The following is a 15,161-nucleotide window of genomic DNA, read 5'->3' on the forward strand; positions in this document are numbered from 1 at the left end:
TAGGGCTTTGCCGCTTGCCGTCTCTGCCAGACAGCAACAACTCTCGGGACGCAGGCTGGCTGCCGGCGTCAGCCGAAAGCTGCCGTGCCCCCTTGGAGGAGAGGTCGGGCAGTCCCTGCTGAGCTGGAGGCCACGCTTCCCTTGTTTCTCTCCCTTCACGCCTCCTTCGATCAGCTTCACCGCAGCCCTCTGCTCCCTCCCGCAGCCCTGAATTTCTCCGCTGTGTGTGCCTGATCCTGACTCAGCACTACTCTTCCTGCTTCCATGTCACCTCTCCGAGCCCTTTCTTGCTGGGGGATGATGTCTGTGCTATGGGGCTGGTTCTAGATGCCTCCTCCATGAGGCCACTGTGAAAAGATGCCCCTTCCCCTCCAGCAACGTGGTGATGTTGGATGGTATTTGTGATGGGAAAGGAGGAGGCAATGTGGTGAACTGGTCCACTTGCTTCTTAAGAAAATATAATTTGAGGCAAGTGAAGGGGAACATGCGAGTCCCTGTCCCTGGGGAGAGTGTAGACATCCCTAGAGCAAGTGTTGTGGGGCATTTTCATGGAATCGTAATGTAATGGCTTCTGTGTCAGGCACAAGGACCATTTGAGCTTTTGGGATCACTGATGGTTGGTCTTGGTGCTTCCTGCAGTGCAGGACTGACTTCTCCATGAACTCAGGAGAGACTATGGTTCTATCAGGTAGCCACAACCGTCGGAATTTTTTTAGAAACTGAAATGCAACTTGGACAAAATGCTGGTGCCTGGGTCCAAATGAGCGGTTGTCGAAAACCTTACCTCCTCCTAAGGTGTCCTAAGGGCTGGTGGTGCCTCAGTTATAGCCAGGAAACCTACACAGGCCCACGGAGTTGTGCTGGGATTCCCAGCAGAGCCGTCCCAAGAGGCCCTCAGACAGGCTGTGATGCCCATCAGATGCATGGCAGCTAGTAGCTGAGCGAGGCAGTAATCCAACCTCATCCTGAGGGTGCAAACATCATGAAACCTGTGTTTTTCAGTGATCCAAACATCTGATGCACACGTGATTAGGCTGGCTGAACAAAGAGCCACTGAACATCCCTGTCCCTTTAGAGGAGCAGGGGAGGGAATTGCCCACTCCTGCAGTGCTGGTCAGAAATCCCAAGGGCTGGGGGTTGATCCAGATGTTTTATCATGCTCCAAGAGAAGCCTCAAATTTGGCAAAGCCTCCAGCAAGAAGCCACAAGAGGAGGCTCTATCTGAAGACAGGGTTGGAAGGGGGGAGGTCAGAAGATCTGCTAGGGTGTGTGCACCCACCAGTATGGGTGTCCTGAGGGTGCCCACCATGTTGCAAGAGCACAGCTGGGGGTGAACCTCCCCTGAGGCTTATTCTCATGTATTCAACACAAATGTGGGGGGACCATCCTTGGTTCAACCCCTAAAACATGAGTAGCAGCGTGCCACGTGCAGGGGGCCTTAAAACTGGTCCCTGCACGTAAGCTGTCAATGGAGCTGTGACAAGATGCAGAGAGGAAGCCAGCGTGTGGCAGAAAAGCAAACAGTCTCTGAGCAGACTGGTGGGGAGGAATTAATGTGGGTTTCCTGAAGTCAGGTGCCCTGGCATGTTGCCAGAGGCAAAGACGAGTCCTTGATGCCCAGTTGTTGCTTCCCAAGAGAAAGGGCAGCAAGTGCAGCGTACTCTTGCCTGCGTCCACAAGGTCAGGGTCTGAGATCTGTCAGTGCAGGCAGCTGGTCAAAAATTTGGCAATCTTGGCGGTGTATTCCGAGTTTGCACAGAGAAGGCATTGCATGTCCTCCACTGACCTTCAGGTGATCATATCTACAGCAGTCCCTGTGTTCAAGCATTTCCATTATCTTTTTTGAAAAATGTGGTAGGAGAGTGAAAGTAGTAACGTGGGTACCTTTATACCTGAAAGCCTGCTGAAATTTGCAGACGGATTTAAGGTCAGTCAGAGAGGACAACCAGATCAGCTTGTCTTATGATCTTTGTTCCCTCCTGTAGACATCACTGAATGTATCATATTAGCTGTTCTCCAGTCATATGCCCTGCAGTCAGTCCTGGATTTGGGGTGGTGTTTCCCCAGGCTCCTGCTGCAAATGTATTGCATCCACTGAGTTTCGTTCATCTATGACCATTTTTATTTCTGCACTCTTCCCTCCTGCTTTCTGCCCTTTGTTCTGTATCTGTACATCCAGCCCTTTTCAGAGCTGGGACTTGCTGCCCCCTCCCCAGCAGTTCATCTTCCCTCCCACCCAGTCCAAATGGCACTTCAGCCCCCATCCAACTGCTGCCACATATTTTTTAATCTTTATCTTGAGCTCTGCTCCAGCACCACGCCTTTAATCTTGTTGTACCCCAGTAGAAGCGAACTTGAACTCTGCCTCACAATCCTGAATAAAGTTGGACACCATACATTAGTTTTGTCCAGTGATGCATCTCAATTACGCTGAACTTCAGCTCCACCTTCCCTCCTCAGTAGATCTGCTCCTTCCTTCTTTTGCTCTTTTTATTTCTAAATGGGTCTTTTATTCTTTGTTTTCACTGAAGTCATCTTGATTTCAGGGAATTCCCATTTCACCCCCTGCTCCCCAGCATCTCAAATGCAGTGGTGTCTGCTGGTCAGTCCTGGTTTTCAATTCCTACTTTGAGACATGTGTTCACTCCGCCATTTCAGTTAGTTTGAATCAGCTCATTACTAGTTCAGGCCAAGTTTTCTTTCTCTCATCAGCTCTTCCATAATTTCTACACTGCTTACCAAAACCAGATCTAAATTAGCATTGCCTTTGGCTGGCGCAGTGATGATTTAGTGAATAACTTTTTTAGCAAACACTTCCAGGAATAGCTAGGCTGTGCCATTGTTAGCAGCACTTATTCTTCAACCTATCTCAGGGCAAAATGCCCTTCAAGGCTTTCTGGTCTAACACTAATGTTATGGTCTTTCTTGCCCAAATCTGACCTCAAGAAGTTGTGTACTACTGCCTGATGTAACTAGGAACTTGCCTGCTGTGTGCTAGTGATCTGCAGCCTTCTTGGTTCCTTTCCCCAGTAAATCTATATGGAAAGGTCACACACTTGAACCGCAACTTGTCTTTTTGAGCACAGCTTTGCAAGTGCAATTCTCTGACCCTGCAGCAGCTGCTACTGCTTCAATCCCAAAGCCAAATCTACCTCCCACATGGAGACTGAGGGTTACCTCTGAACCCAACAGGGATTTCTCTTGCATAAGGGAAGTCCCTGATCCCACAGGCTCTCATGTAGGACTGTTTTGCATTGTTACCTTCTTTGATATCCTGGTACTCATCCACTCATGCTGCTGTTCTCATGCTGTCAGTGCCTCAGAGGTGGGTTTCTCCAGCTATGTCCAAGAGGTGTGTGATGCCCTCATCCCTTGTGTACCCAAACAGTCTTTGGCTGGAGTCCAACACACAGTGAAGCTGATGAGACTCCTGTGGACTACAGAGGGGGTACTATTCCAGCAGTGCTATGCCTCCTGTGATTTCAGGGGAATGTCTGGCCGTTCCTCAGCCTTGCCTTCGCTTCTTGTGTATGTTTTGTATGTGGCTGTGTTACCAAAGCCTGTCCAGATGAGTCATTTGGATGTTGCTGCCTTGTCAAGTTGTCATGATGCTGGAAATGATGTTTGTGGCATACCAGCATAGTGCTGAACTGGTGTCGGAGCTCTTAGACTATGGTCATGGGGATGCAAGTAGTCTTAACAAGTACAGAAAGACTTAAGCTTCTGCCTAAAAATACAGCATCCCCACAGCTGCATTAATGCCAGAAATTTTGGGGCAGGTAAACCCAGAGTGTGAGGCAGCTGCAGTTATGAGAACAACCATCTAGTCTGGAGGCAGACCGGGTGACCCATCTTGGCTTGTGTGCTGTGCCAAGATGGTACCATGTCCTGCTTACGTCGGGGTAGGGCAGAAGAGAGGCAAGGCTGAACATCAGCTGGGAGTATGTGTGCTGGGAACAGGGATGAGGGTTCACAAATTCTAGCAAGGAGGATTCATATATGCAAGCAGGGACCTCTTAAAGAGTCACCATGGAGAAGCATCCTTTGGTGGGGTGAATCGGAAGATGCTCGCTGTGGCTCACCCTCTGGAGGAGCATCTTTCTTCGCTGATGAGATGGAGAGTTTAGAGAGTCTGCCCTCTGAAAACGTCCATGCCACTTGTCTCAGCACCTGTCTTCATGGACTGAGTTGTGGCTCTTGGGCTTTTGGCTGGTGCCTCAGAAGCAACACACAGCAACCTTGCGTTAACCCTTTGCAGCCTGGAGGGAATGTGTTGTCGGCACACTAAAAATGTTAATGGCAGGCTGGTGCTGGTTCCTGGGAAGTCTGAGGGATTCCTCGTTTATCAAGCAGGGGTTTGGGGAAAAGGGAGCCTCTCTGCTTGGGGGGAGTAGGAAGAGGAATTTCCTTGTGGTGGGTGAAGGACATGAAAGCAGAGCCAGGAATCCCCTGTGACTTCATTAGGCTGTATGGTTAGCGGGACCTGGCTGGTTCTCAAGTATTTTCCAGCTGTCCATGGAGGGCACTTGGACAACTTCCACCCAACCCCACTCCCACATCCCCTCTGAAACGTCTACAGGGAAAAGACTCCTATTTTTGAATTGCAGAGGAATTCCTGTGGCATTACACACTGCATCCTTTGCAGTACCCAGAGAATTCAGTTTGATTTCATGTACTGTATGGGGTATGTGCTGGCCTTGCTTTTCATTCGGAAGTGCCCTCTTTTGCCTTTCAGTGGTAATAGCCACTTTTGTGGCCCCAAGGCTTCCTGTTATGATATGGCTGTCACTCGATAGTGCCACTCTTGCTCCTCTTCTCCCACCATAAACCACATCAGGCTTGTGTTACAGCATGATTGTCCATTCTACTGCCCCACAGATGAGCAGATCCTTTCCTCTCTCCCACCTGTGCACAGCAGTGGTCCTGTTGTTGCTGTCAGAAGTGGCTGCCTGGAAAAGCAGCAACACCTCTATCTCCCCAGAGTCTTTGCCTTTGACCAGGCCAACCCAGAGCTTGACTTACACCTACAAGTACAAAGATGCTGTCTGCCCCATGGGCTAGGACAGAATGGCCTGAGGAGAAGCATGAGACAGGGTTATGAGGGTTTTCCAGGGGGGCCTGGGATCATGAGTGAATTGTCATTTTTTTTTTTTTTTTTTTTTTTCAACTGATCAGAAAAGAAGGTTTGAGTCTTTAGACCTTAGTGTGGTGAGGTCTAGTGCAGTAATAGCTTTCCATGCAAAACTGTAGTCATTTGACAGCTTTCCAATGTGATGGGGTGACACAGAGAAGATGGAGCAGGACTTTGAGAAGAGATGTGTGATGATAGGACAGGAAGCAATGGGCACAAGTTGAAACATGAGAAACTTGGATTAGACATTAGGAATTTTTTTTTACCATGAGGGTGGTTAAATACTGGAATAGGCTGCCAAGAAAAATTGTGAAACTTCTGTCATCAGAGCTGTTCACGTCTCCAGTGGACATGGCCTTGAGCAACCTGATTTAATTAGACCTGTTTTGAACAAGGGAGTCAGGCTAGATGACCTGTGGAGGTCTTCTCCATCTGCAGTTATGGGTCTCCAATTCCACGATTCTGTGGTGACACAGTCACTGAAGCTGTTGCGCTTCATCTTCCTTTCCTTTTTTTGATAGCCTGAAATGCCACACAATGACAGCACATCACCAAGCCTGACATGGAACCATGTGCTCCTGACCCAGCACCAGGACCACACAAGTGTCAGTGGGGCTCCGTTGAGCTGCTGTAGAGCAATACAAGGTCCAGGCTTCTTCCCCGTCTTGCTTTCTGCCAGCCACGAGTCCCACAAGTAAAACAGCATGCGGTGTGGTACCTAAGCCTAGCTTAGAGTCATACTGTCAGCTAGTGTCATTCAACAGAATTTTAAGTCGGTAGTAATACGTCAGCATCGTCATGAGGGATGCCCTCATATCTGAACTTATTCCCTCAAATACCATAATTTCAGATGGTGTTTGTGCCCATGCTCATTTCTAATAATGGCAATCCATGGCCCTTCCAACCCTAATCTCTCTCTACTGTTGCCTATACTCTTCTTTCAAGCTCCACTCTCCCAAGGTTGAAAATACTCCCCAGTTCAAGATGGTATTACCATGCAGCTAACTGCTCACCGATGAGTTTTGGATGCTCTTGGAAAAAAAATTTGCTTTGAATCTGGAAAATCTTATGGCCCTTCTGTCTCTCTTCTATTCTCTGCCTTATTCTTTGGGGTTGTTTGGGTGCTTTTGCTGCTTAGCTGATAGCTGTGCCTTCATATGTCTTGGCCTTCCTTGTGCTTGTGTGTTGGCTTGCAGTGCCCACCCTGCTGTAAATACATCTGGTTTGGAATAGTCCAGTCTTTTAGGCACTGAGAAGCTATTTGGGAAGCAGAGGAGAGGGCTGTTTGTGGAGACCAAAGGCTGCTCTGCCTTCCCCCTGGGAATATCACAGAAGCGCTGAAGAAAAGGGAGAGCATGACCTTGGCAGTAACTGACAGGCGAAGACGCCAGTTGCATGCTCCTCGTCTAAGCTAAGGATGCCAGTGGAAAATGTGGATTGAGGGGAACCGAAGTTGCCCATTCTAGAGTTGTCTTGGTCTTGATCATGTCTTTGGGGACTCTATCAGGAGGATATTTGTGCTTTCCATGCTGCAGTGGGTGAAATTGGGGTTCTTCCCTTTCTTTCTCCATCCATCTTAACATCTCTCAGTGCTGGAATGGCTCCCCCTACCCCGACACAGCTCCAAATCTCTCAATGGAGGAAATTACAGTTATTTATAATTAAGGGTTGACAAAAAATGTTGCTAGTGTCAAGGGAATGGCAGGCGACAGCCAGAAAAACATCATGTCTCCAGAAGAGGGACGGCGGGAATATCCCTCTGCATAGGGCTGACGTCAGCTCTCGGAATTTGAACAGCCTGTAAGGGTTTGGGGCTATTTTTCCAAGATATCATAGGTCAGGAATCAAAGTTATTTTTAAGTCTGTCCCCCGAGCAGCTCTGGTGCATGAAGGAGACTTTCTCTCCCCCTTCCCCCTCCCTTATGCTCTATTTCTATGAAATTTTTGCTTCTCTTCCTTCCGAGTCATGCCACAAATATGTCCTTCAGGTTTATTTATTCTTCTCCCTATCTATTCCTCTCGGCCTGCTCCCGTCTTGGTTGGGTTGAAGGGATGGCGTCAGCGTGGCGCGTGTCTGGGATGCTCAGGCGAGACATCACAGAGAAGAGATCATGTTCTCCTAATTTGCCATTTCCGGTTCGGAGAGTTTTCTCTCCGCAAGATGATGTGGCTGGGGAAAGTGTTCTGGGAATGCTGCTTTGTGGTGGGAGATCTCGGGGCCTGGTGAAGACAAGCTGGTCATCTCATCTCACCATTTAATGCTGCCATATAGTCCAGCCAGGCCTTTCTAAAGTGACTGAAGCTTTGGCACTGCTTTGTCACTGGGAAGGTGGGTGAGATTCCTCCAGCCCAGGATGGCCTATTGGGGCTGACTGGAAGGGGAGAGGTAGTCAGCAGATCTGGATTATCTGGCACCTCCCAAATCAGCAGTGTCTTCTGAAAGTCTCTGCTATTTCAGATCCGGGGAAGTGGCCACCCTTGGGTTTACTGAGCTCTGCTCAATATGCCATCCTGCTCCAGTCCACTTCTAGAATCCTGTACCTCTGTTTCTTCACTTTTTCCTCCTTCTCTTCCATTTGCTGTATCAACCTCTCTCTATCTAAACAAGTCTGTTGGTATAATAACTTGACTAGAGATCTCTCCATCTCAAACAGTGTATTTGCACGTCTCTTGTTGGTTTCCCTTCTCACTTCACGTTTTGGATGAGAACATGCTTTTTTCCTATTAGGCCATGCTCGGCTTTTTGTCCTTCCTTCCATAATTCAACGTGGTGGGGAATGCACTAATGGACACCACTTTTACAGAAGCTGCTTGTTCAAACGTAGCTGGTGTGCCTTCATGGTTAGTCCAGTGTAAAGAAATGACCGCTTTCCCTTCATAAGCTCTCCGCGCAGCTCAAAGATGCCAATTGCTCCTGGAAGCATGGGAATAAGTGAAATGCTTTCCACCACCTTAATGTTGCTGTTGGCCTTATGCTGCAGGTTTAGTCATTCTTATGACATATTTCCACAATGGTGCGTTTCCATCATCATTCCATGGTGATGTATTTGAAGCCTTTCCATGAGTTTTTTTTCCTCTGTTTAGAATCTCTTAAATTAATGGCTTCACAAACCACAGGTCAGGGTCCTCAGATTTTGAAGACTTAGAGACAAATCTTAGAGACAATGTCTTCTGGGGCTACCTGTCCCAATGTTGTCTCAGCCCATGAGGTTGATGGCACTAATGGTGGAAATGGTAGTACTTGATTTAAAAGAGTATCTGGCATTTGCAGCACAGCCCAAGGCTCTACAATCCCACTGCTATTATTATTGGAATTATTATTGTTATTATTAAGTTAGATCCTGATCATTTTACACAGCCGAGGACATGAACTCCCTAAAGATCAACGCTTGGACTGCTGGTTTATGGGTGAATGTAATACAGACCTCTGACCTGTGCAGATGCAACCACACAGAGGGGAGAGTGAAACCTAAATTTCCAGACTGCCGAGTTTTTTTTCTCCAAGTTCTGAGAGACATGCCACATCGTAAGGATCATTTTGTGGACACCCAGACATGTTCATGGGTGTAACAGCTCTGCTTTGATGCCAATTGCCTACCCACCTCTCCCAGCCCATTACCTTCCTGTGACCTTCAGAAATAGATGTCTTTGATATCCCCGTTCCAGTACTTTTTCTGCTCTTGGAACTCTTTATTCCCTGCTCTGGAGATGGGAGGAGGGACAGTGAGCAGTGTTGTCAGGAGGCTTTTCCCACTAAACATGCCCTTTGATGTATCTGTCGCCAGAGATGTCTCTCCCTCCATATTAAGCTTATTTTGGGAGTTCCTGTGCTTGCCTGCCCTGGCTCCTGCAGACATCCCAGACCCCCTCTCAGAGAGGATTCAGATCATGTGCAGAGAGATGGATTCACATGAGGAGGGCTCTGCTGTTGGCTCAGTGCTGGTGGGACACAGCCAGTGCTCTTCTCCATGGTCCATTTTGAGCAGAGATGGAAGAGAGATTTCTTAGAACAAATTTTAAGATACCTTTTGCTCATTCTCTTCATTATACAATATACAGGGTTGGGGGTGAGGTAACATGTTTCTTGATGTGTTACGTGCCTGTGCTCTGCAGGGACCCCTTGTTCTTACCATGCACTGCCACCTCTGACATACTGGTTGTCCTGAGGGAAAGGGTAGAGTGGAGACCCATGGTCATGAACTTCTCCAGGCAGACTAGAGAAGCTGGAGAAAAGACTTCTTGGCCCCAGCTGGCTAACGCTTTCTGCTTCCAAAAATAAGGTTTGTTGTCCACTCCTGCCCTAACCTGTATAAGGGATGACCCCTGAAAACCCTTGTTGGAACCAGCTGGAGTTATGGATCCCTTTCTCTGTCCTCACACATGGAGGAAAACTTACATTTTCCTCCTCCCCTCAAATTCCAGTTTTCTGATGTCAAACCCCTTCTCTTTTCCCTAGCAGAACTGACCTCTGCATTTCCTTTCTTCTCTTTGTTTCTCCTCTCATTTTGTCTCCTTTTATCCTATTCTCTGGGATCTCTTCAGTCCTCATTGTTTGAAATCCTTCTCTAAGAGTAGAACCCATTAACAAAGCTACTGTAAGTTGCAAAACTTTAGATTTACATGACTGCCTCCCACCCAAACCTCTCACTAGCAGAACTTGCAACTTAGAGTAGAATTAGTTGCGTCGTGGGACATCCTGTTGAAACTTGCTGAATTTTGCCATGCTTTACCAAACACTGTTGGTTTCTGAGAGTTGAGGATGGGGTCTCCAGGTCTGCTGCACACTTTCCAGGATATCTACGGGTGGCTCCTGCTTTTCTTCTTTGCTCCATTGAAGTCTATGCTGACTATCTCCTCTCCCTTGTCCTTGCAGGGCATACATGAGCGTGAAGGAGCTGAAGGAGGCACTTCAGCTGAACAGCACCCACTTCCTCAACGTTTATTTCGCCAGTTCGGTGAGGGAAGAGTTGGCTGGTGCTGCCACTTGGCCATGGGATAAAGAGGCCCTTAGTCACCTGGGTAAGTAATCTACCCCACTCATGAGGTGTCAGGGTTGTTGGTTTTCCTCTCTCTTGGTTGACTTGGCAAAAAGAGGCAGCCATGACTTGGCTCAACATTGAGGATGTTTAATGAGACGGTCATAACAGGCTTTGGGTGTACCAATAGCTGCTGCTGTAAGGGAAGGAGCTGCCTCTTCCCTGTGTCTGTGTGGATATGAGGGGGGGTGGGGTAGTTTGGGGGGGGTTACGCCCTGACAAGGGACTTCCAGGTTGTTATGAGAAACTTTTAATGGTGAAGGCAGTGAGACAGTGGGACAGAGAGCTTGGGGAAAGCTGCAGGTTCACCATCAGAGCAGGCTCTAGAGAGGGCTTTAGACTAGCCTTTGGCTTCTCTAGGACCTTCTAGGTCTATTTTCCAGGATTCTGGAACTTCACTTAGCAGCGCATAATGACAAACAGATAAGCCAGGAGTGTTGGTGATTTCAGAGCCGAGACTCCAGATTTGAGCGACTCCAGAGCTGACCAGGCAACGAGCACTGGCCACTTCCGAATCCAGCTGCAAATGCGAGGATGACTATCAAATTAAACCATGTTTTTATAACTTGGCTTACTACCCGCTGGAGGCAAGGTTCTCCTTGGCTTCAGTGAATTCAAGGCAGACCCTTAAGGTCATCAGCCCTGGCAGGCTACAAAACAGTCAAAACAGAAACTGCTTCACTAAATGTAAATGTATTGTGTGTTTTCTCCTATTTCTGCTGTCTCTCTTTTTCCTGCCTCTCCCTCCACCTCTTCAATGTCAGAGTTTTCTGGCAAAGCCCTTAACACTTTGCAGTCAAAACATCTAAAGTGTTTCTCAATAAGTAACTGGAAATAATTACTTCTGACACCTGCACAGCAGACCTAGACCTTCTGCTTTTACAAGTGCGTGATGTTCAACCCTTAAAAGTTTTACGCTGCTGTTAAAGACCTGTTTTAAAGTTCTTTTTTGCCAGTTTCCCTCCCTCAATGAGTTGCAGGACTGTTTTTTCAATAGTGTATTGCTACAGTTGGTTGTTGAGGAAGGCAAATCTCCATGAAATTTATTCCTTCAGCTTCCAGAAATCACTTCCAAGGCTCAGCTTGACAATCATCTTACTACAGCAAGTGCTTCAGCCACACATGTTCTCTTCAGACCCCTCCCAATGGCTCACAAGGAGCTGTACGGAGGGGTAATCGGGGTGACTGCTGTCATCAAAAGCTTGCATTTAGCTCCGGTCTCAGAGTTTGTGTCCAGCCAGGGACACAAGAGGTGGCACCATCTGGAAATGTTGGATCCGGTTTTACCGCGGAGGTTCAGGGGAAAAGGGGTGTTGTCTTGGCTCTGTTGCCAGAGCTGTGAAGTATGAAGCTGGATTTGAACTTCTTTGAGGTTCTGGCACAGACTGAAGACTTTGGTTCAAGACTGTCCTTGGTTTTAGATTTAATGAGCTTGGGAGGGCGGGTGACGGACTCTGCTCTCTGGTAAACAGTAGGCTCTACCACATCATCAAGTGTTTTGTACCGCGCACAATGTATATGATTGTCCAGCACAGAATAAACTTAGGACTGAGCAGGTCATGCTTTTGACAACACCTCACAAGAGGCTACTGGAGAATTTGAGTAGATGTGAAGGTAAAGTAAGGAAAGATGTGAGGAAAGAGCAATGAAAACCTTGGGAGGAGTGAATAGTAGTTTAAGAAAAATTCCTGAGCTTTAAGGACTAACAGGGACCGGGGTGGAGGCAGGTCTTTACACAAGAAAAGGGTCTATCTCCAAGAAGACAGACTCCTTCCCTTGTGCTGAAACATGCTAATCTCCTGTCTCTCCTGACCTTAATATTTTAAGGTCAGCACATAGGCCCTGCTCCCCTCGTGCCACTGTCTGCTCCCATGGAGCATGCTGATTTTTTCTTACACACATACAGATGCTCTTCCTGAATCAAACTGGTTCCTTGAATTTGACTTAACTTCTCCAAGAAGCTAACTTGCCTCTTGGCTCCAGAGATTCTTGGTCAGATTTTTCTGTTTGTCTCTCTGAACTAGACTTGGATGTTTTCAGGAGAAATACTATGAGACTCTTTCTCTTCTTCCCTTCTCAACTGCCTTTCCTTCTATTTTAACACTTCCTCTCATCCCAAAGTTCACTGAACATACTGTTTCCAAACTGGTCTTCATCGGTTCTTCTCTAGATGTTTTTTAATCTACCATCTGGACTTTCAACTCCTTAGAAACCTTCTTTCATGACTTTTGAGTGTGTCTTTCAAGAGGGTCCTCCTCGCCTTCCTGCTGGTGTCTGCTTTCTGGAAGTCTTCAGTCAACCTTGATTTCCATCCCTTTCTCTTCTCCTATGCTTGCTTCTGGCTACCAGAAATTAAGTGTCCATTCCTATGCTGATGATTTACAGATCTACTGCTCTCCTCCAGATTATTTTCCTGAGAAAATTTGAATTTCAGGCAACCTTTCTGAAGGTTAAGGATGTTTTACCATTTTAGACTAGTAGTAATAGCAACCAACAGCAACTGCATTCATTGAAGCATAAGAGGTAATTACTGACTTGGAGAGGGTGAACTGGTCTGTGATGCTTCTATAGGCAGTATTTCAGCTGCTTGTAGAGCTCCTAGACAGAGACAACTTGCAGTCAGCTAGCAGCAAGGCAGAAGATCTCAGGTCTGTCTGTACCGCTCCCTCTAACCATGCAGTCTGTCTCAGTCTTTTCACCATAATCACAGTGAGTTCCTCTCAAATTCAGAGTTCTTGCTTGGAGTCTGGAATGAATTTTCTGAGAACTTAGAAGTAAATCTTTTAAACTACAAAACACAAGGAGCTGGACTTCTGTTCTATAAAAAACTTAGCTTTCCGCAGTGGAAAGCCTTGCCTCAAAAACCTTAGCAATGTAATAATGCAGACGCTTTAAACTTCATGTGTAGTTGCATGTGAACTGTATTTGCATAAACATGGTAGAAAGGCAAGGGAATTGTGAATATTTGATGTTATAAATACTTTCTGCAGTTATATAAGCTGAGGCCAGCTCATATATCTGGCTGAAGTCAGTGGATCCTGAAGGAGGGCCAGCCGTTCCATCAAAGGTACCTTAAGCAATGGCCATCTTCCTGTCTGACTAACCGTCATGCGTTTGTTCCATTAATTGCTGTGACTCAGTGTTTGGGGAAGACTGGCCGCGTGATACAGGTTCAGATTTGTGGTTTGCTCCTTAAAGATCCTGGGCTTGCTTGAGCATGCGTTCTCTGCAACAGCCCTGACTCAGGAACAGGTTGGCTTCTTGGGGGCTGGCTCCAAGGGATGTGTGAGCGAAGATGAAGTGAGGTCCACGCCAGTGCAATCATTCACGGTGCTGATGGAACGGGCACCTCCCTGTTGCTTGAGCGGAGTTGAAGCTTGACCTGGGAGACTTTACCAGCTCTGCAGCTGGTAGGTCTGGTCTGGAAGGAAAGGATGTTGTGAGGCCAGAACCTGAAGATTTCCAACTGCCTGGTCTCAGTTGGGTAAGCAAGTCCAAAGAAGACTCTGGTTCACCTGCCTTGGAGTGATGAACCCCCTTGATGTCACAGCAACATGACATTGAAGTTTTGGGTTGGTTGTGTAAATGCTGACCTTGGGGGCCTCCTTGAGCTGGTTCTCAGGTATGAGAGGGAAAGTTCACTTAAAGCCTGATTAAACACATCTCCTAGGTCAGGAGGAGGCAGAGGTGAGAAGTGTGGTCCGTAGAGGAGGGAGAGGGGAGGCTGGTCTTGTTGGGATGTTATGAACACTTCCACATCTTGCCTTCACAGCCAGGACCCTGCAGAGGGGAACTACAACTTCCTGGTCCAAAGCTGGGAGCTCTCCCAGCTCATCAGGGAGCTGTGGGGATGGGGAATGGGGGGGACAGGGATGTTCTGGAAGGAAGGCAGAGTTCTCATGCTGTTTCTAATCCTGCCATCTAATTGGCTGTAAAAAAAAAAAAAAAAAGAAAAAAGAAAAAAAAAGTACTAAAAATATGATCGTCCTTGTGGAGTGTGTGGGAGGAATGGGATAGGGGAAGCCAGCAGAGAGGAGGGGGAGGGACAGGGTATCCCAGCCTTGGCATCCCTCCCCTGTGACAGTTTTCTCCCTCCCTGTACTGGAATTCCATTTATGTCCCCGCATGGGAAGAGTGCTGGGTTTCTGCTGGAAGGAGGGCTGTTTGGTCGCAGGGCCTCCCGTGCCCCTGGTGCTCAGCCCTGTTCCTTGTGGTTAGTGCCACAGGATGCATGCAGGGCTTTCACATCTCATTTATTTGTTTATGAACATTATTTTCTTTCTGCATGCTCATTCCTCCTTTGACCTTTGGGCAGGCAGCCCCCTGCCTTGTTCAGGCTGGGGTTTGGCTGCAGAGATGCCTTTTCTTTCTCTTCTCTCTTCTCTCATGCTCTGTTTTGATTAAAATGAGAAGCAGCTTTTTTTTTTTTTTTTTTTTTTTTAATGTGCCCACTGGGTTCTCAATCAACGGGATGCCCTTTTCTATCTATAGCATTTACCAGTCTAGTAATTGAGAGGGGAAGGTCTTCCATAAACTTAATGATTGACAGGACACAACATGAAGGTCCCACAAGGATTCTTCAACCTCTACCTTTTTGTGGCCCATCTCCAGTCAAGTGAAGGGTCAAGAGCTGACTGATGGGTTGCAAGGTCCTCTGCTCTCATATTTTACAGCTGGGGAGAAAGGGAATGCAGCTACTTTGTGACCCATCCTTTACCTCAAGCCAAGCTGCCCTGGGCAGAAGATCCACACTGTGGGGAGGAAGAACAACAAACATTAATTTTTAGCTAAGAAACAGTGCTACTTGACAGGCCACTGGTGTGTGTCAGCCCTTCCATGAGCCACACAGGCAGGATGCTCCATAGAAGAGGCCACCCTTATTTCTTTACACGCTTGCAACCCTGTTGGGCTCAAGAAAATTGCTCAGGGCATCTCTGAAAGCCCCTTTCCAGCCTCAACCCAGTGTTCACCCAGCGTGGCTCCACCAGAGGAGT

General features: G+C 47.5%; 1 protein-coding gene across 1 annotated transcript in view; it reads left to right on the top strand.

Annotated features, from left to right (window-relative positions):
* Positions 1-15,161, top strand: part of PAPPA2 (pappalysin 2) — a 93,548-nt gene that overhangs the window by 19,058 nt on the left and 59,329 nt on the right. The window contains exon 3 of the mRNA XM_042786352.1: positions 10,005-10,150. Within this exon, the coding sequence (XP_042642286.1) occupies positions 10,005-10,150 (146 nt within the window). The remainder of the gene's footprint in view (positions 1-10,004; positions 10,151-15,161) is intronic.

The sequence above is a fragment of the Tyto alba genome, unplaced genomic scaffold (genome assembly GCF_018691265.1).
Source record: "Tyto alba isolate M040663 unplaced genomic scaffold, T.alba_DEE_v4.0 Super-Scaffold_1000006, whole genome shotgun sequence".
In the NCBI taxonomy this organism is placed as follows: Eukaryota; Metazoa; Chordata; class Aves; order Strigiformes; family Tytonidae; genus Tyto; species Tyto alba.